Here is a 25,893-nt window from a genome sequence, read left to right as displayed (position 1 = left end):
TTTTGTACTTTTGACAAGAACAAGAAAGTTTGATCATATTACGCCTGTACTGGCTCACCTGCACTGGCTTCCTGTGCACTTAAGATGTGACTTTAAGGTTTTACTACTTACGTATAAAATACTACACGGTCTAGCTCCAGCCTATCTTGCCGATTGTATTGTACCATATGTCCCGGCAAGAAATCTGCGTTCAAAGGACTCCGGCTTATTAGTGATTCCCAAAGCCCAAAAAAAGTCTGCGGGCTATAGAGCGTTTTCATTTCGGGCTCCAGTACTCTGGAATGCCCTCCCGGTAAAAGTTCGAGATGCCACCTCAGTAGAAGCATTTAAGTCTCACCTTAAAACTCATTTGTATACTCTAGCCTTTAAATAGACTCCCTTTTTAGACCAGTTGATCTGCCGTTTGTTTTCTTTTTCTCCTATGTCCCCCCCTCCCTTGTGGATGGGGTCCGATCCGGTGGCCATGTACTGCTCGCCTGTGTATCGGCTGGGGACATCTCTGCGCTGCTGATCCGCCTCCGCTTGGGATGGTTTCCTGCTGGCTCCGCTGTGAACGGGACTCTCGCTGCTGTGTTGGATCCGCTTTGGACTGGACTCTTGCGACTGTGTTGGATCCATTATGGATTGAACTTTCACAGTATCATGTTAGACCCGCTCGACATCCATTGCTTTCCTCCTCTCCAAGGTTCTCATAGTCATCATTGTCACCGACGTCCCACTGGGTGTGAGTTTTCCTTGCCCTTATGTGGGCCTACCGAGGATGTCGTAGTGGTTTGTGCAGCCCTTTGAGACACTAGTGATTTAGGGCTATATAAGTAAACATTGATTGATTGATATTGAAAGCATGTGTCTCCAAATGTTTGTTTTTAGCAGGTGTCAATGGGCTTTTGTTTAGTAACCCATTTGTCATGATCCGCTGCCCGGATCATGTTCTGGTTTTGTTCCGTTTTTGCATCACATCTTGTTAGTGTTTGACTTCCTTAGTTCTTTGTTTGTTCGCTTGCCATAGTCACGCATTAGTTTCCCCTGCTTCTTGTTTCCGGACTCACACCTGTTTGTAATTACTCTCCTTATTTAGGCCTGCCTTTTCAGTTGACTCGTCCTTGCTTCCTAGTTTCTGTTCCATGAAACAGGTGACGACGCTGATTCCCGACTGTGGTAAAACTATTTTTGTACTTTCTAGCTTCCACGCTATGCTTCCTATTTTCTAGCTCTCATGTTAGCTCTTTGTTTTGCCTGTTTATGCCTCGTGCAAGTTAGTCTGTTTTTTTAGTGTAAATAAATCATCATTTCCAACCTTCACGCTGTGTCCAAGTCCAACTGCATAATTACGAGAACGAACCCGCACCACCACGCCCAGCAAGCGTCACACCATTAGTGTTGTCCCTGGAGTGTTACCTGCGTGGTCGACTTCAACGTGACCTTCAGGCTCAGGCTGGCCACCCTCTCATTTATTTGAGAGAATATTTACAAAGTGTTTCACGGTTCTTTTTTTAATCAATAAAGTGTCCACTAACATTAACACAAGTATAGCATGTATGCAATGCACGCCATCATCTCTGTTACAATATAATAAACAGGATACAGTACTGTATTTAAAAACGTGCGGTCACATGAACCCGTTTTCCTTTATTGTGCGTGTGTCACAGCTGTGTTCAAGGTACTGCTGTTGTTGTGCTTTCCGCTGCAGGTGCTGGCGGGCCTGTGCAGTCTTGGCTTGCGGGCAGAGGGCAGCAGGTGTGGCCGGCACAGACTCGACCACATGACAAGCTGCAGACCAAGGGCTCATTTCTGAGGAGAGACGAACTCTGGCTGGGGGCGAACTCTGGCTGCACGGTGCAACAAGTCACGCCCGCATTCTGCAGCACCTTGGTGACGCCCGACATCAGCTCAGCACACCTGGTTGTGAGTGTGAAAAGTCGTAGTTTATCACCAAGGAGTTACAGTATGACTTGAAGCGTGATTTTTGTGCACCAAAAAAATGTCGGATTTTACGGCGATGTCTTAACCCGTTGTAGTACACTTACTGAAAAACTTGGTAACAAAAAGGACAGGATTTGTATAGGATCTCGGGTGAGAGGAAGGAGGGGTTGGTTCAGGCTCGAGTACTGCAACGCACTTCTTGTCGGGATCCCCCCAGCAAGAACATTCAGAACAGGGGTGGGCATTACGTTGATCGCGATCGACTGGTCGATCTCGGAGGGTGTGTCAGTCGATCTCAAGCCAGCCATTAAAAAATATACATAAAATTGAGCAATCATCAATCATACCAAGACTTCACTTTCGTCAGTTGTTTGACATTCTCGGCACCCGAGGATCTTGTGAGATGACGCTGGCTGCTGCGAGCTCATATTTAAGAAAAAAATCACTAACAGGGCGGACGCAGAGAAACACATTTTATTTCTAGAGACTCCGTACCTACTGTCAAAACTCTAAAGACCGACTGCACAGTTCCTGTCTTCACCATAAAAGACCTGTTTCATCCTGCCTGTGCTAACAAAATAAGAGTCTCAGAAAGCTAGCGTGCACAAGCTAGCAAGCTACGGAGTTTGATGCCAATGTATTTCTCCCCCGCCCTCAGCGACCGCTTTCTCACTTGCTTGCCCACCCGCACACTCACTGACGTCACTCACCTGCTGCCAGACATGAAAGGGCCACACACATATGCTACTCTCATAACAAAGTGTTTAAAAACGAGTATGCAAGTTGGACAAATGAGATGCCAAATCCAACCACTTTCATGTGGTATTGGACAGAAAGGAGGACTTTTTTTTTCCTCCATTTGAAAATGCGGACGTTATCAGCACCACTGTCTAATTCCAATCAATGCAAGTCATCAGAATCAAATACACCAACTTATATTCTTGTCTTCATGAAAGAAAGGAATCTGTGTGTTAAACATGCTTGTATTATCATTAAACACCATTAACTTGTTAACAAAAATGTCTTTTTCATAAATAAATAAATATAAATTCTGTTGTGTGGGCTTCACGGTGGCAGAGGGGTTAGTGCGTCTGCCTCACAATACAAAGGTCCTGCAGTCCTGGGTTCAAATCCAGGCTCGGGATCTTTCTGTGTGGAGTTTGCATGTTCTCTCCGTGAATGCGTGGGTTCCCTCCGGGTACTCCGGCTTCCTCCCACTTCCAAAGACATGCACCTGGGGATAGGTTGATTGGCAACACTAAATTGGCCCTAGTGTGTGAATGTGAGTGTGAATGTTGTCTGTCTATCGGTGTTGGCCCTGCGATGAGGTGGCGACTTGTCCAGGGTGTACCCCGCCTTCCGCCCGATTGTAGCTGAGATAGGCGCCAGCGCCCCCCGCGACCCCAAAAGGGAATAAGCGGTAGAAAATGGATGGATGGATGTCTAATTCCAATCAATGCAAGTCATCAGAATCAGGTAATACACCAACTTATATTCTTGTCTTCATGAAAGAAAGGAATCTACAGTATGTGTGTTAAACATGCTTGTATTATCATTAAACACCATTAACTTGTTAACAAAAATGTCTCTTTCATAAATAAATAAATATAAATTATAAATAGGAATGAGGTAGATCTCCTCGACTTGGTCAATTGAAAAGTAGCTCGCCTGCAGAAAAAGTGTGAGCGCCCCTGATTCAGAAGCTGCAGTACATACAAAATAGTGCTGCGAGGATCCTGATGAGAGTGCGGAAACATGACCATATCACACCAACTCTCAAATCCCTTCACTGGCTTCCTGTTCAACTCAGGATTGAATTCAAAATCTCCCTACTAACTCAACAGTGCCTCCATGGAAATGCCCCCCTCTACCTCAAAGAACTGCTCACCCCCAAATCCTCCACACGACACCTCCGCTCCAAACAGGCTAACCTCCTCCAACCTCCACGGACAAAGCTACGCTGCTCCCAGTCTGTGGAACGCTCTCCCTGACCACCTGAGGGCACCTCAGACTGTGGATGCTTTTAAAAAAGGCTTAAAAACCCATGTTTTAAAAAAGAAAAACCTTTTGGTGGTATAGCTCGGTTGGTGGAGCGGCCGTGCCAGCAACTTGAGGGTTGCAGGTTCGAATCCTGCTTCCACCATCCTAGTCACTGCCATTGTGTCCTTGGGCAAGACACTTTACCCACCTGCTCCCAGTGCCACCCACACTGGTTTAAATGTAAAAAAAAAAAAAAATTTGATATTGGGTTTCACTATGTAAAATGGTTTGAGTCACTAGAGAAAAAGCGCTATATAAATATACTTCACTTTATAGACATACATGCTGTTTCTACATATTGGTTTCTAGTTTTATATTTTATTTATTTTCATTTTCTTTTTACTATTATTATTATTACTTTTTTTTTTTTTTTTTTACACCGTGGCACTTTGAGGTTGTTTGCTCAACATAAAGTGCTTTTTTACAAATAAAATCTATTATTATTATTATTGGTTAATAATTTTTGCAAAGCAGTCTGCCGAAAATAATGGAAAGCGCCGTTTTACATTGCAACCGAGGCTGTAATAAAAGATGGAATTGCCACAGAACAGCTTTTAAATATCCAACACTCTACTGCCGTTGGAGGGCTAAAGTGGATAGTGCCCTTTGTCACGTTTCATGTGTCAGTAGAAGCATTTACCGTATTTCCTTGAATTGCCGCCGAGGCGCTAATTCATTTAAAACCTATTCTCACTCCTGCGCTCATCAAAGGCATGCGGTAAAAGTAAGCATGCGCTCATTATTTCAAAACCTCTTCTCACTCCGGCACTTACCAAAGGCATGCAGAAAAAAATTGAGTGTGATGTAAGCATGGACCTTTAATTCTACTGAATAGCTCTTAATCATCTTCCCTTTATGCGATTTCAAATTACCGGTATTGAAATCAGCCTCCTCCATTTTGAAAATTATGACAGGGGAAGTGTCGGCAACCTGCGGCTCTGGAGCTGCATGCTGCTCTTTGGCGCCGCCCCAGTGGCTCTCTGGAGCTTTTTCAAAAAATATATGCAAAATGGAAAAAGATGAGGGGGAAAAAAAACATTTTTTGTTTTAATATGGTTTCTGCAGGAGGACAAACATGACACAAACCTCCCTAATTGTTATAAAGCACACTGTTTATATTAAACATGCTTCACTGATTCGAGTATTTGGCGAGCGCCGTTTTGTCCTACTAATTTTGGCGGTCCTTGAACTCACCGTAGTTTGTTTACATGTATAACTTTCTCCGACTTTCTAAGACGTGTTTTATGCCACTTCTTTTCGTGTCTCATTTTGTCCACCAAACTTTTAAAGTTGTGCATGAATGCACAAAGGTGAGTTTTGTTGATGTTATTGACTTATCAGACATATTTGGTCACTGTATGACTGCAAGCTAATCGATGCTAACATGCTATCTAGGCTAGCTGTAGTACATATTGCATCATTATGCCTCACTTGTAGATACATTTGAGTTCATTTAGTTTAATTTTAAGTCCTCATAAATCAAAAGATATCTCACACTATTAGTATGTAATATGGCTTTTAATTTTTTGCGGCGCCAGACGGATTTGTTTTTGTATTTTTGGTCCAATATGACTCTTTCAACATTTTGGGTTGCCGACCCCTGCTCTAGCCTTTAAATAGACCAGTTGCCAATCTCTGTGCTGCTGACAGGTCTCCGCTCGGGATGGTCCCCTGCTGGCCCCACTATGGACTGGACTCTCACTATTATGTTGGATCCACTATGGACTGGACTCTCACTATTATGTTGGATCCACTATGGACTGGACTCTCACAATATTATGCTAGATCCACTCGATGTCCATTGCATCGGTCGCCATAAGGGGGTCCCCTCCAAGGTTTCTTATTGTCATCCCACTGGGTTGAGTTTTTCCTTGCCCTGATGTGGGATCTGAACCAAAGATTTCGTCGTGGCTTGAGCAGCCCTTTGAGACACTTGTGATTTAGGGCTATATAAATAAACATTGATTGAGGTAAACTGACTGTATAACATACTTTCATCCAACTATATTTTTAGTCCAAATTTAGCAATTTTTATTAAAGAAATTGACAACAGCAGCGCATCTTATTTTTTCTATGCCTACTATCAATTTAAATAAAAATTTTTGCTGATGAAAATGTTCACTCTCTCCCCAATTTTACATTCCAAGGTGTACCCCGCCTTCTGCCATGAATGCAGCTGAGATAGACTCCAGCACCCCCCGCCACCCCAAAAGGAACAAGCGGTAGAAAATGGATGGATGGAGTTACAATATATACTTTTTAAAGATACTTTTATTTCTATTTTATATCTTAACCAAAAGGGCCCTGCGATGAGGTGGCGACTTGTCCAGGGTGTACCCCGCCTACCGCCCGATTGTAGCCGAGATAAGCTCTAGGGCTCCCCGCGACCCTGAAGGGAATAAGCGGTAGAAAATGGATGGATGGATGGATCTTAACCAAAAGCATCCATCCATCCATCCATTTTCTACTGCTTATTCCCTTTCGGGGTCGCGGGGGGCGCTGGCGCCTATCTCAGCTACAATCGGGCGGAAGGCGGGGTACACCCTGGACAAGTCGCCACCTCATCGCAGGGCCAACACAGCATGCATGTTTGAATTCAGCCAGTATATTGTTTTTTTTTTATTCTAAAATGATTGAAGTATAAATGTGTTTGTGCTTATTAAAAAGCACGTCACCATATCTGTTTGGTCCGTTTCTAGTTTTATCTGAAAAATGACACAATAGTTAAACTTTTTTACATTTGCTACTACTTCTTGACTTTATATATGAAAATCGCCAAAAAAAGCATGTCTCCATCTTTTTTCCAATCCAAAATAAACATATAAAAAAATCTTGTTCCTTGTTTTTACATTTTAATATGTAAATGATTTTGAAAAAAAAAATAAAAAATGCTTCCGTTTTTCTGATAAAGAGAGAAAAAAAATGTTTGGTATATCTACTTTGACCTGTGTTTTTAACCCATCACCCACACGAACTGCCTTGCTAAAGGGCTCCCCAGCAATGCTTGTGCTGCAAGCAATTAAACCTGGGGGAATGAAGACAAGCCAACACATTTTACATGACATCCATTCATCCATCCATTTTCTACCGCTTATACCCTTTTGGGGTCGCGGGGGGCGCTGGCGCCTATCTCAGCTACAATCGGGCGGAAGGCGGGGTACACCCTGGACAAGTCGCCACCTCATCGCAGGGCCAACACAGATCTGTGTGTTTTCTGAGCATATTCTAGCTATTAATAATAACAGTAATAATCATACAAACCCCGTTTCCATATGAGTTGGGAAATTGTGTTAGATGTAAATATAAACGGAAAACAATGATTTGCAAATCATTTTCAACCCATATTCAGTTGAATATGCTACAAAGACAACATATTTGATGTTCAAACTTGTAAACAAACCCGTAAGCGGCATGGCCGGAAACCAACATTAAATGACCGTGACCTTCGATCCTTCAGATGGCACTGTATCAAAAACCGACATCGATCTCTAAAGGATATCACCACATGGGCTCAGGAACACTTCAGAAAACCACTGTCACTAAATACAGTTGGTCGCTACATCTGTAAGTGCAAGTTAAAGCTCTACTATGCAAAGCGAAAGCCATTTATCAACAACATCCAGAAACGCCGCCGGCTTCTCTGGGCCCGAGATCATCTAAGATGGACTGATGCAAAGTGGAAAAGTGTTCTGTGGTCTGACGAGTCCACATTTCAAATTGTTTTTGGAAATATTCGACATCGTGTCATCCGGACCAAAGGGGAAGCGAATTATCCAGACTGTTATCGACGCAAAGTTCAAAAGCAAGCCTCTGTGAAGTGAAGTGAATTATATTTATATAGCGCTTTTTCTCTAGTGACTCAAAGTGCTTTAAAAAGTGAAACCCAATATCTAATTTTTACATTTAAACCAGTGTGGGTGGCACTGGGAGCAGGTGGGTAAAGTGTCTTGCCCAAGGACACAACAGCACTGACTAGGTTGTCGGAAGCGGAGATAGAAACCTGCAAACCTCAAGTTGCTGGCACGGCCGCTCTACCAACCGAGCTATGCCGCCTGTGATGGTATGGAGGTGCATTAGTGCCCAAAGCATGGGTAACTTACACATCTGTGAAGGCACCATTAATGCTGAAAGGTACATACTGGTTTTGGAACAACATATGCTGCCATCCAAGCGCCGTCTTTTTCATGGACGCCCCTGCTTATTTCAGCAAGACAATACCAAGCCACATTCAGCCCGTGTTACAACAGCGTGGCTTCGTAAAAAAAAAGAGTACGTGTACTTTCCTGGCCCGCCTGCAGTCCAGACCTGTCTCCCATCGAAAATGTGTGGCGCATTATGAAGCGTAAAATACGACAGCGGAGACCCCGGACTGTTAAACGACTGAAGCTCTACATCAGGGGTGCCCATTACGTCGATCGCGAGCTACCAGTCGACCGCGGGGGGTGTGTCAGTCGATCTCCAGCCAGGCTTTAAAAAAAAATAGACCTAAAAATTAGTGATCATCAATCTTCACCAAGACGTCACTTAAATGACATTCACGGTACTGGAGGGTCTTGTGAGATGACGCTGGCTGCTGCAAGATCATTATTATTAAAATATGACCGAGAGGAAAAGCCCTGCTTCATGCTGCCTGCGCTAACTAAATACAGAGTCTCGGGAAACTGGCGTGCACAAGCGATCCCTCAGAAAGCTGGCGTGCACAAGTGATGTGCACGCCAACTTTCCGAGACTCTTATTTTGTTAGCGCAGGCAACATGAAGCAGGGCTTTTATTGTGAAGATAGGAAATGTGCAGTCGGCCTTTAGAGTTTTGACGGAAGGGACGGCGCGAAAGTCTGTTGAAATAAAAAGTGTTTCTCGCCTTCCTCTCTGTCATTTTTTCATAATAATGAACTGGCAGCAGCCAGCGTCATCTCACAAGACCCTCGGGTGCCGTGAATGTCAATCAAGCAAGCTACGGAATTTGCCGCCAATGTTTTTCTTGTAAAGTGTATGGAAGCTGGATGAATTAGATGCCAAAAACCAACCACTTTCATGTGGTATTGTACAGAAAGGACAACTTTTTTTCTCCATTTGAAAATGTGGGCGTTATCATCATTACTGTCTGATTCCAATCAATGCAAGTCATCAGAATCAGGTAATACACCAACTAATATTCTTGTCTTCGTGAAAGAAAGACATCTATATGTGTTACACATGCTTGTATTATCATTAAACACATTTAACTTGTTTACAAAAATGTCTCTTTCATAAATATCCATCCATCCATTTTCTACCGCTTATTCCTTTTCGGGGTCGCGGTTTCGGGCGGAATAAATAGATATAAATGATATATATAAATGAGGTAGATCCCCTCGAGTTGGTCAATTGAAAAGTAGCTCGCCTGCAGAAAAAGTATGGGCACCCCTGCTCTACATAAAACAAGAATGGAAAATAATTCCACTTTCAAAGCTTCAACAATTAGTTTCCTCAGTTCCCAAACGTTTAATGCAGGGGTCGGGAACCTTTTTTGGCTGAGAGAGCCATGAAAGCCAAATATTATAAAATGTATTTCCGAGAGAGCCATATAATATTTTTTAACACTGAATACAAATAAGAGTGTGCATTTTTAAGTAAGACGGACATTTTAAGAATATAATAAGTATCTTCTTCTTTTTAATAACATTGTTATTCTGAAGCTAATGAATAAAATAGTTCTTACCATTAATGCGACTTCTTGAACAGGAACGGTAGAAAACGGATGGATGGATTAACATGCATGAGAAAGTTTTATATTTTGAACGTTATTTTTAACACTGTGATTACCAGCGGAATTATTCATTACTTATCGCTGTGTTTTTCAACCACTGTGCCGTGGCAGACTATAGTGTGCCGTGAGACACAGTCTGGTGTGTCGTGGGAGAGATGATGTGATTTCACCTAATTGGGTTAATAATATTTTTTGCAAACCTGTAACTATAATTCAAAAATGTGCTGTTATTGAGTGTCTGTGCTGTCTAGAGCTCGGCAGAGTAACCGTGTAATACTCTTCCGTATCAGTAGGTGGCAGCAGGTAGCTAATTGCTTTTGTAGATGTCGGGAACATGGTTCGTCGTGATCACAATATGCGGGAGGCAGCATGTAGGTAAAAAGGTATCCAACACTTAAACTAAAAATAAACAAAAGGCGAGTGCCGCGAAGAAAAGGCGTTGTAGCAAACCAAAACTAAAACTGAACTGGCTGCAAAGTAAACAAAAACAGAATGCTGGACGACAGCAAAGACTTACAGTGTGCGGAGCAGACGGCGTCCACAAAGTACATCCGTACATGGCATGACAATCAACAATGTCCACACAAAGAAGGAGTGCGTCCGCACAACTTAAATAGTCTTGATTGTAAAAACAAAGCAGGTGCGATGAATAGCATTCAAGGAGGACATGAAACTGCTACAGGAAAATACCAACAAAAGAGGAAACGCCACCCAAATAGGAGCGCAAGTCACACAGGAAAACACCGAAAAAACTCAAAATAAGTTACGGCTTGACAGTACACCTACATAGAGACAAGAGCTAGTGCGTGAACAATTTTTTTTTTGTCAATATCGGCTACTGAGTTTAATTTGTTTAATGTTTTCTGCTGGTGGTGCACCGCAGAATTTTTTTCAATGAAAAAAATGTGTTTTGGCTCAAAAAAGGTTGAAAAACACGGACTTATCGTGTTAAGCAATGCCAGCTAAGATTTATCTGAGAGCCAGAGGCGGTCATCAAAAGAGCCACATTTGGCTCTAGAGCAGTGGTTCCCAAAGTGGGCGGTACTGCCCCCCTGGGGGCGGTGGAAAGATCTGAGGGGGCGGTGAGGAAGAAGGGGGCGGTAGGGGGGCGGCAGTCCGAAGTCGAAGTCAGAAGTTCGAACGTTTGTTTGACGATTTGTACACAACACGTGCAGCAGGACGAGTCAGTGGACGACGCATCAGGGTCCGGTTACCACACGCCAACATCATATTTAGTAGAACGGGGCTTCAGTGCAGTCGCCTTGCTTCTTTCCAAGCAAAGAAACCGACTGAAAATTACTGACCGCGGGGATCTACAACTTCTTCTTAGTGAGTTCCAGCCTGATGTTGAGAAGCTTATGTCCCTGCACCAAGCACATCCATCCCATTAATATTAAGTGTGAGACAATGAAGGTTACTGGTGGAATGTTTATTTACCATTCTATGTTGCTGAAACAGTTAAAACTGCTAAAAAATAAATTGGTTTACTAAATTGGGTTTTATTTGTGAAATACACATTTGTGTTTAACCTTTCTCTTTTCAAATTGCAGCATACCAAATATCAAGAAAGAGGTGTTTGTTTCCATATGTGTCTGTGGGGGGAGGGGGGGGGGGGCGCTAGGAATTCACTGGGGAGCCAAGGGGGCGCCAGCCTGCAAAAGTTTGGGAACCATTGCTCTAGAGCCATAGGTTCCATACCCCTGGTTTATTGAGTGTTGTCAAAAGAAAAGGTGATGTAACACAGTGGTGAACATGCCCTTTCCCAACTACTTTGGCACGTGTTGCTGCCAGTGAAATTCTAAAAATGCAAAAAAAAAAAATAAGTTTATGAGTTTGAACATCAAATATGTTGTCTTTGTAGTGCATTCAACTGAAAATGGGTTGAAAAGGATTTGCAAATCGTTGTATTGCGTTTATATTTACATCTAACACAATTTCCCAACTCATATTGAAACGGGGTTTGTACTTTGTATTCAGTGCATTTTAGAGCCATTGTGCTACGTCAAAGGTCAAAGCTCACCTGTGTGCCGTAAAGGCCGCTTGACAGCGCACGTGGACCGAGGCCACCATGAGGGAATCTGCCAGTTCCCAAATGTGGAGCTCGTGCACCGCTTCAACCCCCGGCACATTCCCGATCTTCATGGTGACATCTGAGACACACAGGTGTGGAGGCGTGGCCTGCATCAGCATCAGTCCGTACCTGTGCACCTGAGGACACGACACACACAAGAACTAAGTGGCACCAAGGAGGTCCAGTACAGAAAGACTAGTTTAACCTGTGGTGAGGTTCCAGCCACCAGTATCATGACCGCCAGGACGGAGAGGCCTGGATCCAGGTAGACCATATAGTCTTCGGGCCCTAGCAGCAGCAACACCAGGCTGGTGATTAGAACCAGGACTGAAGTGGACATACTGTGTAGGACGTAGACCCATGTGGGTGGACAGAAGGGCCACCTGCTGCTGGGGTCATGTAACGATGTGTGGTCTGCACATGTGACGGGGAAAAAGCATGACAATAATAAAGTGATATTTTTTGGTTCTTTCAAAGTGTCCAGTTTTTTTCAACCTTTTTTGAGCTGAAATGGATTTTTTTACATTAAAAAAAAATCCAGAGCAAGCAGAAATCATTAAGAAATGGAACTCAGTGGACAAAAAAAAATTGTTGCAATTGTTGGATATGACTTTAAACCATAACTAAGCATGCGTCACTACAGCTCTTGTCTCAAAGTAGGTGTACTGTCACCACCTGTCACATCACACCCTGACTTATTTGGAGTTTTTTGGTTGTACGCCCGTCATACTTGCCAACCTTGAGAGCTCCGATTTCCGGAGGTGGAGAGTGGGGGGCGTGGTTAAGAGGGGAGGATTTGATTGAGTAGATTGCACAGTACAGTACATATTCCGTACAATTGAAACACTAAATGGTAACACCCCAATAAGTTTTTCAACTTGTTTAAGTGGGGGTCCACGTTAATTCATGGTACAAATATATACTATTAGCATAATACAGTCATCACACAAGTTAATCATCATAGTATATATGCAGAGGTGGGTAGTAACGCGCTACATTTACTCCGTTACATCTACTTGAGTGACTTTTGGGATAAATTGTACTTCTAAGAGTAGTTTTTATGCAACATACTTTTACTTTTACTTGAGTATATTTATAAAGAAGAAACGCTACTTTTACTCCGCTCCATTTATTTACAATCAGCTCGCTACTCACTACTTTGTTTTATCGATCTGTTAATGCACGTTTTGTTTGTTTTGATTTTGTCAGACGCGCATTCAAAGTAGGAACTACGCATGCTTACGTTTCACCAATCAAATGCAGTCACTGGTGACGTTGGACCAATCAAACAAAACCAGGCGGTCACGTGACCGTCGCACGGCGAATCCGACCTAAAAAAGTTGAAAAACTTATTGGGGTGTTACCATTTACTGGTCAACTGTGCAGAATATGTACTGTACTGTGCAATCTACTAATAAAGGTTTCAATCAATCAATCAAAAGTGTAAAGGAAAAAAGACACTTTTTATTTCAACCGTACTTCCCGTCACAGGCCTAAAGACTGATCGCACAGTTCCTGTCTTCACAATAAAAGCGCCGCTCCATCGCGCTTGCGCTAACAAAATAAGAGTCTCCGAAAGCCAGCGCAAACAAGCGAGCAAGCTACGGAGTTTGCCGCCAATGTATTTCTTGTAAAGTCTATAAAAACTAATACGGAAGCTGGACAAATAAGATGCCAAAAACCAACGACTTTCATGTAGTATTAGACAGGAAGGAGGAACTTTTTTTCTCCTCCATTTGAAAATGTGGACATTATCAGCACTATACTGTCTGATTCCAATCAATGCAAGTCATCAGAATCAGGTAATACACCAACTTATATTCTTGTCTTCATGAAAGATAGGAATCTATATGTTAAACATGCATGTATATTCATTAAAACACCTTAACATTTCAACAAAAACGGCAAAATAAAAAACTATAAATTATATACTGTATATATATATATATTTATATATATATATGATATGTGTGTGTATGTATATATGAGGTAGATCACCTCGACTTGGTCATTTATTAAGTAATTGATTAACGTTGAAAAACTTATTGGGGTGTTACCATTTAGTGGTCAATTGTGGGGAATATGTACTGTACTGTGCAATCTACTAATACAAGTTTCAATCAATCAATCAATCAATAAATGCCTACTGAGCCTATGGTGCTGTTAAGTTATTGTGGCTCAAATTGCCTTAATTTTTTTATTTTAATGTATTATTTAATATATATTATTGTTTTAGTTGCTTAAGAGATATTCCTGGCTGTGAATTTGCTCATTGCTATTTTTATGTTTTTGTGCATTATCTGTTGCCGTCATTAAACAAACAGGTTACTCATCAGTTACTCAGTACTTGAGTAGTTTTTTCACAACATACTTTTTACTTTTACTCAAGTAAATATTTGGATGACTACTCCTTACTTTTACTTGAGTAATAAATCTCTAAAGTAACAGTACTCTTACTTGAGTACAATTTCTGGCTACTCTACCCACCTCTGAATATATGTAATAGAGTGATCTATGTTGTTTGCTGCCATCTCCTGGTGAATGTTGGTTATAGCGTTATGGGGTTGCCTTTTGATTGGCCAATGATTTACATGGTGTTGCGCACCTGTCGGCAAGTGAGTGTGTCTGTTCTGAAGCCCACAGTAAAGAGACGTAGCTTCATCACCTCACCTGGTTATTGACTCCAACCCAATATATTACAATATACATTGAATTATTTACATTATTTAAAATTCGGGGGGTGGGATGAGGAACTTTGGTTGATATCTGTACTTCAGTCATCAACAATTGCATCAACAGAGAAATGGACATTGAAACAGTGTAATGTCCTACTAAAGTATACTTAGTAAGATACGTACAGCGAGCAGAGAACATAGTGAGTTCAGATAGCATAAGAACAAGTACATACATTAGAAATCCATTTGATTATTTACAATAGGTTATTTATAACCCGAGGAGATGGGATGGGAATAGATCGGGTATTAGTAAAGGGTTGAAGTTGCCTGGAGGTGTTGTGGTGCATGTACAGTAGATGGCAGTATTGTCCTGTTTAAGAGTGTCACAACAGTGACTGCTGTTGTTGTGTGTTGTTACCGCGCTGGGAGGACGTTAATACCATGAATTGATTAACGTGGACCCCGACTTAAACCAGTTGAAAAACTTATTCGGGTGTTACCATTTAGTGGTCAATTGTACGGAATATCTACTGAACTGTGCAATCTACTAATAAAAGTATCAATCAATCAATCAATCAATGAAACTGCCTAACAATAAACTCACATAAAAAAACCAAGAACTCCCCCTTGATCGTTCTACAGTTATAACGTCATTGGGCAGACACGGGAAAGCGGACGTGAAAACAGGCTGTCCTCATTTGAGTCCACATGGAGCTGGAGGGGGCGTGGCCTCCAGCTCCGCCTGAATTTCGGGAGATTTTCGGGAAAAAATTTGTCCTGGGAGGTTTTCAGGAGAGGCGCTGAATTTCGCGAGTCTCCCGGAAAATCCGGGAGGGTTGGCAAGTATTTTGGTGGCTTTTCCTGTTTTTTGGGTATTTTCCTGTTGCAGTTTCATGTCTTCCTTGAACGCTATTCCCCGCAGCAGCTTTATTTTCGCAATCAAGATTATTAAAGTTGTGCGGACGCTATCCTTTGTGGGGACGTTGTCATGTCATGTACGGACGTACTTTGTGGACGCCGTCTGCTCCACGCTGTAAGTCTTTGCTGTCGTCCAGCATTATGTTTTTGTTTATTTTGTTTCGTTTTGCATAGCCATCCCTAAGCTTCAATGCATTTTTTTAGGGGCACTTGCCTTTTGTTTATTTTTGGTTTAAGCATTAGATAGGACCTTTACAAAGCAATGAGCTACCTGCTTCCACCAATAGATATGGAAAAGTACAACATGGTTACTCTGCCGAGCTCGAGACAGCACCGACACTGTCACGTCTATGGGATCATGTTTTGTTTTTGTCATGTTTGGTTTTATTTTTTGGACAATCAGTTCCTGTTCCTGCACTTCCTTGTTTGTTTCATTACCATAGTAACTCATTAGTTTTCACCTTGTCCTCATGTCTCACACCTGTTTGCAATTATCATGTCTATTATTTAAACCGGAAGTTGCCAGGAAGTCAGCCTGGCGACTTTGTACCCCTACTCCCTTCATGCCATGCCATGCCATGCCTGTTAATCACTCTACCCATAGTTTCCCTCCTGCTCATGCCACGTAAATTTTTGGTTTTGTTATGTCACAGTTGTTGAGGTTTTTTTTTTTTTTGTCTATAGTCATGCCATAGTGCTAATTTTGTTTCTAGTCAAGTTTGTTCTCCACCCTCGTGTGCGCCTTTTGTTAACAGTTTGTTAGTAAAGAAATAAACATCTACTTACATTCACGTCTCGCTCGTGCCAATTTTCCTTTGCATCGGTAAAAACAATCCAAGTCATAGTCCAAGTCCTGACAGACACTCAACGGCACTTTATTTGCAGATTATAATTACTGGTTTGCAAAATATATTTTTAATTAACCCAAAGAGGTGAAATAACATAATGTCCAGCGGCACACCAGACTGCATCTCACGGTGTGCCGCGGCACAGTGGTTGAAAAACACTCAATTAGAATGAGCAGGAATAGGACAAGCCGTAGAAAATGGATGGATGATGGAATCCTCCCTATGCTTCTCACAGCCACAAGGTGGCATGCTTGCATGAAAACTGTACTTGTAAACACTTTGTTTGATAAAATATTGTATTTTTAAAAAAATATTTTGATTAAGTAATATTGCAGAACAATAATTTTGCATATGATCAGATCTGTCTGACGGTGTTTTAATTTGTGTGTCCGTCTGTAGATTTGTGAGTGTGGAAAAACAATCTATGCGTCCGTGTTGTGATTTGTGTCCGTGTTTAGATTTGTTGAGAATTCCTGCTTCACATACAGTTGAACACAGAAGCACAACATGTTTTAAACAAACACACAAATCTAAACACAGACACACAAAATGCAACAGGGTCGCAGATATTGTTTTGATTTGCAGATAGTTTTGTTACAATGTGACTTGCCTATTTAGAACACATTTGTGTGTCTGTGTTTGGATTTGTATGTGTGGAAAAACAATCTGTGCGGCTATGTTGCGATTTGTGTGTGTGTTTCGATTTGTCGAAGACTCCTGCTTCACACAGAAGCACAAATTCTTTCATAACACGGACACACACATTTTTAGTTCACACACAAACTGAAAAAACACAGACACACACCAACTTGGACGCACAGATTGTTTTAAACACACACACACCAATCTAAACACAGACACATGTATCTCGAGATGTTTTGTTTACACACACCCAAATATAAACACAGACACACATATTGCAACCTGCACGCACAGATTGTTTTAAACACGCACAAATCTAAACGCAGACACACAAATTGCAACTTGCACGCACAGATTGTTTTAAACACACACATCTAAACAGACACGCATATCTCAATATGGACAAACAGATGTTTTGTTTAAACGCACGCAAATCTAAACACAGACCCACACATTGCAACTTGGACGCACAGATTGTTTTAAATACAGACACATCTAAACGCAGCCACACAAATCGCAACACAAACACACATTTTGTTTTAAACACATAAATCTAAACACAGACACACATCTCTCAACATGGACAGATTTTTTGTTTACAAGCACCCAAATCTAAACACAGACCCACACATTGCAACATGGACGCACAGATTGTTTTAAACACACACAAATCTAAACGCAGACACATAAATCGCCACGCAACACACATTTTGTTTTAAACACACATACATCTAAACAGACAAACAGATTTCAACACGGACAAACAGAAGTTTGGTTTTAAAGGCACCCAAATCTAAACACAGACCCACACATTGCAACATGGACGCACAGATTGTTTTAAACACACACAAATCTAAACGCAGACACACAAATCGCCACACAAACACACATTTAGTTTTAAACACACACACATCTAAACAGACACACATATCTCAACATGGACAAACAGAAGTTTTGTTATAAAGGCACCCAAATCTAAACACAGACCCACACATTGCAACTTGGATACACAGATTGTTTCAAACACGCACAAATCTAAACACAGACACACAAAACGCCACACAAACACACATATTGTTTTAAACACACATACATCTAAACAGACACACATATTTCAACATGGACAAACAGAAGTTTTGTTATAAAGGCACCCAAATCTAAACACAGACCCACACATTGCAACTTGGATACACAGATTGTTTCAAACACGCACAAATCTAAACACAGACACACAAAACGCCACACAAACACACATATTGTTTTAAACACACATACATCTAAACAGACACACATATTTCAACATGGACAAACAGAAGTTTTGTTATAAAGGCACCCAAATCTAAACACAGACCCACACATTGCAACTTGGATACACAGATTGTTTCAAACACGCACAAATCTAAACACAGACACACAAAACGCCACACAAACACACATTTAGTTTTAAACACACACACATCTAAACAGACACACATATCTCAACATGGACAAACAGAAGTTTGGTTTTAAAGGCACCCAAATCTAAACACAGACCCACACATTGCAACTTGGACCCACAGATTGTTTCAAACACGCACAAATCTAAACGCAGACACACAAAACGCCACACAAACACACATTTTGTTTTAAACACACGCAAATCTAAACAAACTCACATATCTCAAAATGGACAAACAGAAGTTTGGTTTTAAAGGCACCCAAATCTAAACACAGACCCACACATTGCAACTTGGACGCATTGATTGTTTCAAATACGCACAAATCTAAACGCAGACACACAAAACGCCACACAAACACACATATTGTTTTAAACACACACAAATCCAAACACAGACACACATATCTCAAGTTGGACCGACAGATGTTTTGTTTACACGCACCCAAATCTAAACACAGACCCACACATTGCAACATGGACACACAGATTGTTTTAAACACACACAAATCTGAACGCAGACACATAAATCGCCACACAAACACACATTTTGTTTTAAACACACGCAAATCTAAACAAACTCACATATCTCAAAATGGACAAACAGAAGTTTGGTTTTAAAGGCACCCAAATCTAAACACAGACCCACACATTGCAACTTGGACGCATTGATTGTTTCAAATACGCACAAATCTAAACGCAGACACACAAAACGCCACACAAACACACATATAGTTTTAAACACACACAAATCCAAACACAGACACACATATCTCAAGTTGGACGGACTGATGTTTTGTTTACACGCACCCAAATCTAAACACAGACCCACACATTGCAACATGGACGCACAGATTGTTTTAAACACACACAAATCTAAACGCAGACACACAAATCGCCACACAAACACACATTTAGTTTTAAACACACACACACATCCAAACAGACACACATATCTCAACATGGACAAACAGAAGTTTGGTTTTAAAGGCACCCAAATCTAAACACAGACCCACACATTGCAACTTGGACGCACAGATTGTTTCAAACACGCACAAATCTAAACGCAGACACACAAAACGCCACACAAACACACATATTGTTTTAAACACACACAAATCTAAACACAGACACACATATCTCAAGTTGGACAGACAGATGTTTTGTTTACACGCACCCAAATCTAAACACAGACCCACACATTGCAACATGGACGCACGGATTGTTTTAAACACACACAAATCCAAACGCAGACACACAAATCGCCACACACGCACATTTTGTTTTAAACACACATACATCTAAACAGACACACATATTTCAACATGGACAAACAGAAGTTTGGTTTTAAAGGCACCCAAATCTAAACACAGACCCACACATTGCAACTTGGACGCTCAGATTGTTTCAAACACGCACAAATCTAAACGCAGACACACAAAACACCACACAAACACACATATTGTTTTAAACACACACAAATCCAAACACAGACACACATATCTCAAGTTGGACAAACAGATGTTTTGTTTACACGCACCCAAATCTAAACACAGACCCACACATTGCAACATGGACGCACAGATTGTTTTAAACACACGCAAATCCAAACGCAGACACACAAAACGCCACACAAACACACATATTGTTTTAAACACACACAAATCTAAACACAGACACACATATCTCAAGTTGGACAAACAGATGTTTTGTTTACACGCACCCAAATCTAAACACAGACCCACACATTGCAACATGGACGCACAGATTGTTTTAAACACACGCAAATCCAAACGCAGACACACAAAACACCACACAAACACACATATTGTTTTAAACACACACAAATCCAAACACAGACACACATATCTCAAGTTGGACAAACAGATGTTTTGTTTACACGCACCCAAATCTAAACACAGACCCACACATTGCAACATGGACGCACAGATTGTTTTAAACACACACAAATCCAAACGCAGACACACAAAACGCCACACAAACACACATATTGTTTTAAACACACACAAATCTAAACACAGACACACATATCTCAAGTTGGACAAACAGATGTTTTGTTTACACGCACCCAAATCTAAACACAGACCCACACATTGCAACATGGACGCACAGATTGTTTTGAACACACGCAAATCTAAACGCAGACACACAAATCGCCACACAAACACATATTGTTTTAAACACACACAAACATATCTCAAGATGGACAAACAAATATTTTGTTAACACGCCCCCAAATCTAGACACAGAGACACACATTGCAACTTGCACGCACCGATTGTTTTAAACACGCACAAATCCAAACACGGACGCACAAATTGCCACACAAACACACTTATTGCTTTTATTTTCAAGTATTTTTTTTCAAAATAAATACTTCCATAATTAGAATAATGTTGCCTGCAGATCTATCACAATGTAGTAGTGGTGTCTCTGCTGGTTGGTGGCAAGTAGCAACAATTTCATTTATAACCAAAATCAACTAGGATGCCCATTAGTGGTTAATTGGAATTGCTACATATAATTTTGTCAATGAAAAACTTGAATATAAAATGTATCATCTAACTCGTGCATTACCGTGACATCCATCGTCTTTAGGCAGACTCTCGGGTTTGCAGGGCTTCAGATCCTGGAAACACGTCCCTCCTTCTGGAACACTGGAGCTTGCCGGGTTACAGAGGACCAGCTCCCCGCTGTGGTCCGAGGGGCGCTCCGTTTCAGACTGAACTCTGCAAACTTCAACTGGGGAGTGCTCCTGAGCCAAGGCTGTGGGGGTAGAGCAGTGGAATGATAAACATTAAGATTTTCCTTCACACCTGCACGTACTGTCTAATTCAGGGTGTCTGACGGATAAAAAACTGGCAATTTGCAATGACTGCAAAAAGTTGGTTATGCCAGGAGGAACCAAGACGTCTTCTTTTAAAACGAGCTATTTGAGCTCCCATCTTTTCAAGAATTGTAAGGAGATACACGATGAATACAAGCGGAAGATGGATGAAAAGCAAACAAAGTAGTACCACACAGTCGTCGCTTAAAGACTCCGCCGAGAAAAAACGAAAATACAACAAAAACCACCCCAGGACGAAAGCCCACGTTGTGGTCAGGGACAACGCAGGCATATGGCAAAAGCTACCGTGGAGGTTGGTGTGGCTAGTCTGCCCTGCATGGCACACACTTTGCAGCTTGCAGTAAACGGAGGTATCCTTTCTCAACGCAGCATTTCAGAAGCTCTGACTGACTGCAAGGCCACTTCAAGCACTCACCACCAGCTTGCAGCACATTTGTGTTACTCATACAAATAAGTTAGAGCAGGGCAGATTGAGCCCAGTTTATAATTTCCTGTTATACAGTATACTAGGCAGTCTTGCACTAAAGGAAGACTATGTTATTGTTTACTTTATTACTCTAATATACTCTGGACTGAAGCTGTGTGCCTTCATTGTTTTTGTAGCTGTTTGGAGGCATGTTTTGAAAAAAATAATGCATTTTGTGAAATTCAGAGTACAGTACTTCCCATAGTTGTAGTGAGTATTAGGATTATCTCAGGGAGAGCATGTCCCAAATTCCAAGCTGTTTTGAGGCATGTTAAAAAAAATAATGCACTTTGTGACTTCAATAATAAATATGGCAGTGCCTTATTTATTATTATTATACATTTATTTTTTTCCTAAAGGAACTCTGCTGAAGGAATCAATAAAGTACTATACATCATGTTGGCACTTTTTTCCATAACTTGAGTTGAAGTTGTTCTCTTATTTTGGAAAACCTTGTTACATTGTTTAATGCATCCAGCGGGGCATCACAACAAAATTAGGCATAATAATGTGTTAATTCCACGACTGTATATATCGGTATCAGTTGATATCGGAATCGGTATTTAACAGTTTGACAATATCGGAATATCGGACATCTCTAATAGCAACACTTCATCACTCTTTGTAATTTGACAGACATGCAACGGCACCAACTGAAAAGGGATACGGGAAAAAAGCAAGAATAGTTATCCATGTCCTGCCCGATTGTAGCTGAGATAGGTACCAGCGACCCCAAAGGGAATAAGCGGTAGTAATTGGATGGATGGATGGGGTCCCGCCCCTAATTTACAATCAATTTATATGCTGGTTATGTATCCATCCACCCATTTTCTACCGCTTGTCCCTTTGGAGGGTTGATTATATAAGGACGTTATATATGCTGGTTATATGTTAGTAATATGTGTTAGTTATACATCCATCCATCAATTTTCTACCGCTTATTCCCTTTGGGGTTGCGGGGGGCGCTGGTGCCTATCTCAGCTACGATCGGGCGGAAGGCAGGAGACACCCTGGACAAGTCACCACCTCATCGCAGGGCCAACACAGATAGACAGACAACATTCACACTCACATTCACACACTAGGGCCAATTTAGTGTTGCCAATCAACCTATCCCCAGGTGCATGTCTTTGGAAGTGGGAGGAAGCCGGAGTACCCGGAGGGAACCCACGCAGTCACGGGTAGAACATGCAAACTCCACACAGAAATATCCCGAGCCCGGGAATGAACCCAAGACTATTTAGGACTTTCGTATTGTGAGGCAGACGCACTAACCCCTCTACCACCGTGCTGCCCATGTTGGTGATATATGGTGGTTACATACGGTGGTGATATATATGGTGGTGATATATATGATGGTGGTGATATATGGTGGTTACATATGGTGGTGATATATATGATGGTGATATATGGTGGTTACATATGGTGGTGATATATATGGTGGTTACATATGGTGGTGATATATATGGTGGTGATATATGGTGGTTACATATGGTGGTGATATATATGATCGTGGTGATATATGGTGGTTACATATGGTGGTGATATATGGTGGTTACATATGGTGGTGATATATATGGTGGTGATATATATGATGGTGGTGATATATATGATGGTGGTGATATATGGTGGTTACATATGGTGGTGATATATATGATGGTGATATATGGTGGTTACATATGGTGGTGATATATATGATCGTGGTGATATATGGTGGTTACATATGGTGGTGATATATATGGTGGTGATATATATGATGGTGGTGATATATATGGTGGTTACATATGGTGGTGATATATATGATAGTGGTGATATATATGATGGAGGTGATATATGGTGGTTACAATTGTGGTGATATATATGATGGTTGTGATATATGGTGGTGATATATATGATACTGGTGATATATGGTGGTGATATATATGATGGTGGTGATATATGGTGGTGATATATATGATAGTGGTGATATATATGATGGTGGTGATATATGGTGGTTACATATGGTGGTGATATATATGATGGTGGTGATATATGGTGGTTACATATGGTGGTTACATATGGTGGTGATATATATGGTGGTGATATATATGATGGTGGTGATATATATGATGGTGGTGATATATATGATGGTGGTGATATATATGATGCTGGTGATATATGGTGGTGATATATATGATGGTGGTGATATATATGGTGGTTACATATGGTGGTGATATATGGTGGTGATATATATGGTGGTGGTGATATATGGTGGTTACGTATGGTGGTGATATATATGATGGTGGTGATATATATGTTGGTGATATATGGTGGTTACATATGGTGGTGATATATATGGTGGTGATATATATGATGCTGGTGATATATATGATGGTGGTGATATATATGATGGTGGTGATATATATGATGCTGGTGATATATGGTGGTGATATATATGATGCTGGTGATATATATGGTGGTTACATATGGTGGTGATATATGGTGGTGATATATATGGTGGTGGTGATATATGGTGGCTACATATGGTGGTGATATATATGGTGGTGATATATATGATGGTGGTGATATATGGTGGTTACATATGGTGGTGATATATATGGTGGGGATATATATGATGGTTGTGATATATGGTGGTGATATATATGATGGTTATATATGGTGATGATATATGGTGGTGATATATATGGTGGTTACATATGGTGGTGATATATATGATAGTGGTGATATATATGATGGAGGTGATATATGGTGGTTACATATGGTGGTGATATATATGATAGTGGTGATATATATGGTGGTGATATATATGATACTGGTGACATATGGTGGTGATATATGGTGGTGATATATATGGTGGTGATATATATGATAGTGGTGATATATATGATGGAGGTGATATATGGTGGTTACAATTGTGGTGATATATATGATGGTTGTGATATATGGTGGTGATATATATGATACTGGTGATATATGGTGGTGATATATGGTGGTGATATATATGGTGGTGATATATATGATGGTGGTGATATATGGTGGTGATATATATGATACTGGTGATATATGGTGGTGATATATGGTGGTGATATATATGGTGGTGATATATATGATGGTGGTGATATATGGTGGTGATATATATGATAGTGGTGATATATATGGTGGTGATATATGGTGGTTACATATGGTGGTGATATATCTGATGGTGGTGATATAAATGATAAATAAATGATAAATGGGTTGTACTTCTATAGCGCTTTTCTACCTTCAAGGTACTCAAAGCGCTTTGACACTACTTCCACATTTACCCATTCACACACACATTCACACACTGATGGAGGGAGCTGCCATGCAAGGCGCCAACCAGCACCCATCAGGAGCAAGGGTGACGTGTCTTGCTCAGGACACAACGGACGTGACGAGGTTGGTACTAGGTGGGATTTGAACCAGGGCCCCTCGGGTTGCACACGGCCACTCTCCCACTGCGCCACGCCGTCCCATATATATGGTTGATATATGGTGGTGATATATATGGTGGTGATATATATGATGGTGGTGATATACGGTGGTTACATATGGTGGTGATATATATGGTGGGGATATATATGATGGTTGTAATATATGGTGGTGATATATATGATGGGGTGGGCTTCACGGTGGCAGAGGGGTTAGTGCGTCTGCCTCACAATACGAAGGTCCTGCAGTCCTGGGTTCAAATCCAGGCTCGGGATCTTTCTGTGTGGAGTTTGCATGTTCTCCCCGTGAATGCGTGGGTTCCCTCCGGGTACTCCGGCTTCCTCCCACTTCCAAAGACATGCACCTGGGGATAGGTTGATTGGCAACACTAAATTGGCCCTAGTGTGTGAATGTGAGCGTGAATGTTGTCTATCTGTGTTGGCCCTGCGATGAGGTGGCGACTTGTCCAGGGTGTACCCCGCCTTCCGCCCGATTGTAGCTGAGATAGGCGCCAGCGCCCCCCGCAACCCCGGAAGGGAATAAGCGGTAGAAAATGGATGGATGGATATATGATGGTGGTGATATATGGTGGTTACATATGGTGGTGATATATATGGTGGGGATATATATGATGGTTGTAATATATGGTGGTGATATATATGGTGGTGATATATATGGTGGTGATATATGGTGGTGATATATATGATGGTGGTGATATATGGTGGTGATATATATGGTGGTGATATATGGTGGTGATATATATGGTGGTGATATATATGATGGTGGTGATATATGGTGGCTACAT

The 25,893-nt window shown here is 41.2% G+C and overlaps 1 protein-coding gene across 5 annotated transcripts in view; it reads right to left on the bottom strand.

The window, feature by feature from the left end:
- Nucleotides 1-417: 417 nt before the first annotated feature.
- The window catches only part of LOC133537546 (proton-coupled zinc antiporter SLC30A1), a 39,389-nt gene continuing 13,913 nt past the window's right edge, over nt 418-25,893 (bottom strand). For 3 of the 5 annotated variants that reach the window (XM_061878652.1, XM_061878655.1, XM_061878653.1), the window contains exons 4-7: nt 20,899-21,087; nt 11,988-12,202; nt 11,732-11,919; nt 418-1,899 (exon numbers count right to left, since the gene is read on the bottom strand). In XM_061878652.1, the coding sequence (XP_061734636.1) occupies nt 1,656-1,899; nt 11,732-11,919; nt 11,988-12,202; nt 20,899-21,087 (836 nt within the window). In that variant the 3' untranslated portion in view covers nt 418-1,655. Of the gene's footprint in view, nt 1,900-1,942; nt 2,218-11,731; nt 11,920-11,987; nt 12,203-20,898; nt 21,088-25,893 lie in introns of those variants that run through there. The other 2 variants (XM_061878654.1, XM_061878656.1) reach the window with 2 other exon arrangements.

Source organism: Nerophis ophidion, linkage group LG18 (assembly GCF_033978795.1).
Source record: "Nerophis ophidion isolate RoL-2023_Sa linkage group LG18, RoL_Noph_v1.0, whole genome shotgun sequence".
NCBI lineage: Eukaryota > Metazoa > Chordata > Actinopteri > Syngnathiformes > Syngnathidae > Nerophis > Nerophis ophidion.
Note: the sequence above shows the minus strand (reverse complement) of the source record. Positions and strands in the feature narration are given on the sequence as shown.